Source organism: Emiliania huxleyi (assembly GCF_000372725.1).
Source record: "Emiliania huxleyi CCMP1516 unplaced genomic scaffold EMIHUscaffold_1049, whole genome shotgun sequence".
NCBI lineage: Eukaryota > Haptophyta > Isochrysidales > Noelaerhabdaceae > Emiliania > Emiliania huxleyi.
This window is the reverse complement of record NW_005202119.1, coordinates 13,292-15,269: the sequence shown is the minus strand read 5'-3', so window position 1 is coordinate 15,269 and position 1,978 is coordinate 13,292. Positions and strand designations below refer to the sequence as shown.

The following is a 1,978-nucleotide window of genomic DNA, read 5'->3' as shown; positions in this document are numbered from 1 at the left end:
GATTGCACAGAGAGCGAGCAATAGGCGCCAAAAGCACAGATCTGTGTGCAGTGGATTTCCATGTAGGTCGCGCCCAGCGAGCGGACAACCGCGGGTCTCGGATGCTCTCCCGGACGCGAGCCCACCGTGCGAGTGGCGGACCCGGAGGCGGCCGGCCCAGCTCACCCCCAGAGAGGCCATGGCCAGGGTCAGGCATAAAAGGGGGGTGTTTTTCCGTCCGTCCAATCTTACTAGCATCTGGCATGTAATTGTGTGTTTCGCCTTCGATACACACATACTAGGCACGCACGGGACTGGCGCGCACTGGCACTAACACACAAAACACAGGAGACAGGTACACCAAGGAAAAGAGTTCGATTTTGCTTTCGTTCGTACTGCGCGAGCCTCGGAGAGAGAGATATTTTTAGCAATACCCAAACCACTCTAACACTCACACATCAGCCTCGGCGCCTCCCATACCTCAAATCCGCGGCCGCACGTCCACCACCTCGAACGTGTACCCGCCGATCACCACCGTCTCGACGTCGCCGGTCGGCTGCAGGTAAGTCAGGGGCGGGAAGAGGAATTCCGCCTCGCCGGGGAAGGCGGAGAGGAAGGAGATATCCGGCCCTCTCTCGTAGAAGGACTCGGTGATGAGCCGCAGCAGCACCGCGTGGGAGCTCGCAGAATAGCGCATCGCCACGGAGAGATCGGACGTCGTGCTCATCGGCGCGAGCTCGGTGCCGCCCTGTGCCATGAAGTCGGCCGTAAATTTCGGCGGCTAAAAAGCAAAGGACGGGCGCTTTTGATCGGCAAAGCAAAGTTGGAGTAACGGCGACCGCGTCGCCACAATGCCAGTCGCCTGTCGAGCAGCCTTGGCGGCGCGCATGCGCCGCAGGGTTGACCGACAGCCGCGCGCCTCGAGCCTCTCGCTCCACTCGCGGCACGACGCGCCCCTCGCGCCGGTCAGCGCAGCAGGAGTATTGCGACATGCTGCACAACGCCAGGGACAGCACTGAGAAGCTGGCGCCAGTCGCCCACCAGCATGTCTCAGCACCGGGTAAGGGAGCATGCTGCACACGCTGAAGCAGCACGAGGTCACCACCAATCAGGCCCTCACGCCACTGCACGGCCGCCCTCGAGCACCAGCAGCCGCGCTGCGCCATGCTCAAGCTCAGGAGGCCACCCTGCTTCTCGCAGCTTTCTGCAGCGCAGCGAGCGAGCAGCGCCGCACCAGGCGGACCCATGGCGTGTTCAGCCAGCCGTGAGGCGGAGGCAGGCCGAGTGAGCGCGAGCCGCGCGGGAGGCCATGCCCCGCGCACCCGCGAGCGAGTGGCACGAAAGAGTGCGTAACCGCGAATTGTAGCGTGAATTTTTTCGGTGTTGCCAGCCCGGTGGCTTGCCGCCGAGAGCGTCGCCGGCGCCAGCGTCGCCGGTGAAGGCTTCGATGACCCGGAGAGCGCCCCGCCTCGTCAGCACGACCCTCGCCGTGCTCGCCGCCACCGGCTGTGGCTGCGCCGCGCTGACGGTGCCGGCCGCCCGTCTGGACCCATCCGTCGCGCACGCCCGGGTCCGCCTCGCGCAGCAGCAGAGACGCAGTGGCACAGTGGCCTGCGCTGCGGTTCCCTCGGCCGGCACGGCGGCGTCGCAGTCGCCCGCGCCGGAGGAGCCGCCGCCGCCGCAGCGGCGGCGGCAGGCCTACGGCGCCGAGCAGATCACCGTGCTCGAGGGGCTCGAGCCGGTGCGGAAGCGGCCGGGCATGTACATCGGCTCGACGGGGTCGCGCGGGCTGCACCACCTGGTCTTCGAGGTGGTGGACAACTCGGTGGACGAGGCGCTCGCCGGCTGGGCGACCGAGGTCAACGTCACCATCCACGCCTCCGGCGCCATCTCTGTCTCCGACGACGGGCGCGGAATCCCTTGCGAGCTGCACGCAAAGACAGGCAAGCCGGCCCTCGAGACGGTGCTGACGGTGCTGCACGCGGGGGGCAAGTTCGGC

At 66.6% G+C, this 1,978-nt stretch overlaps 1 protein-coding gene across 1 annotated transcript in view; it reads left to right on the top strand.

Annotated features, from left to right (window-relative positions):
• Positions 1-1,426: 1,426 nt before the first annotated feature.
• EMIHUDRAFT_121923 (putative DNA topoisomerase) overlaps positions 1,427-1,978 on the top strand; it is a gene marked incomplete at both ends in the record, with an annotated part of 2,786 nt that continues 2,234 nt past the window's right edge. The window contains one exon of the mRNA XM_005792813.1: positions 1,427-1,951. Within this exon, the coding sequence (XP_005792870.1) occupies positions 1,427-1,951 (525 nt within the window). The remainder of the gene's footprint in view (positions 1,952-1,978) is intronic.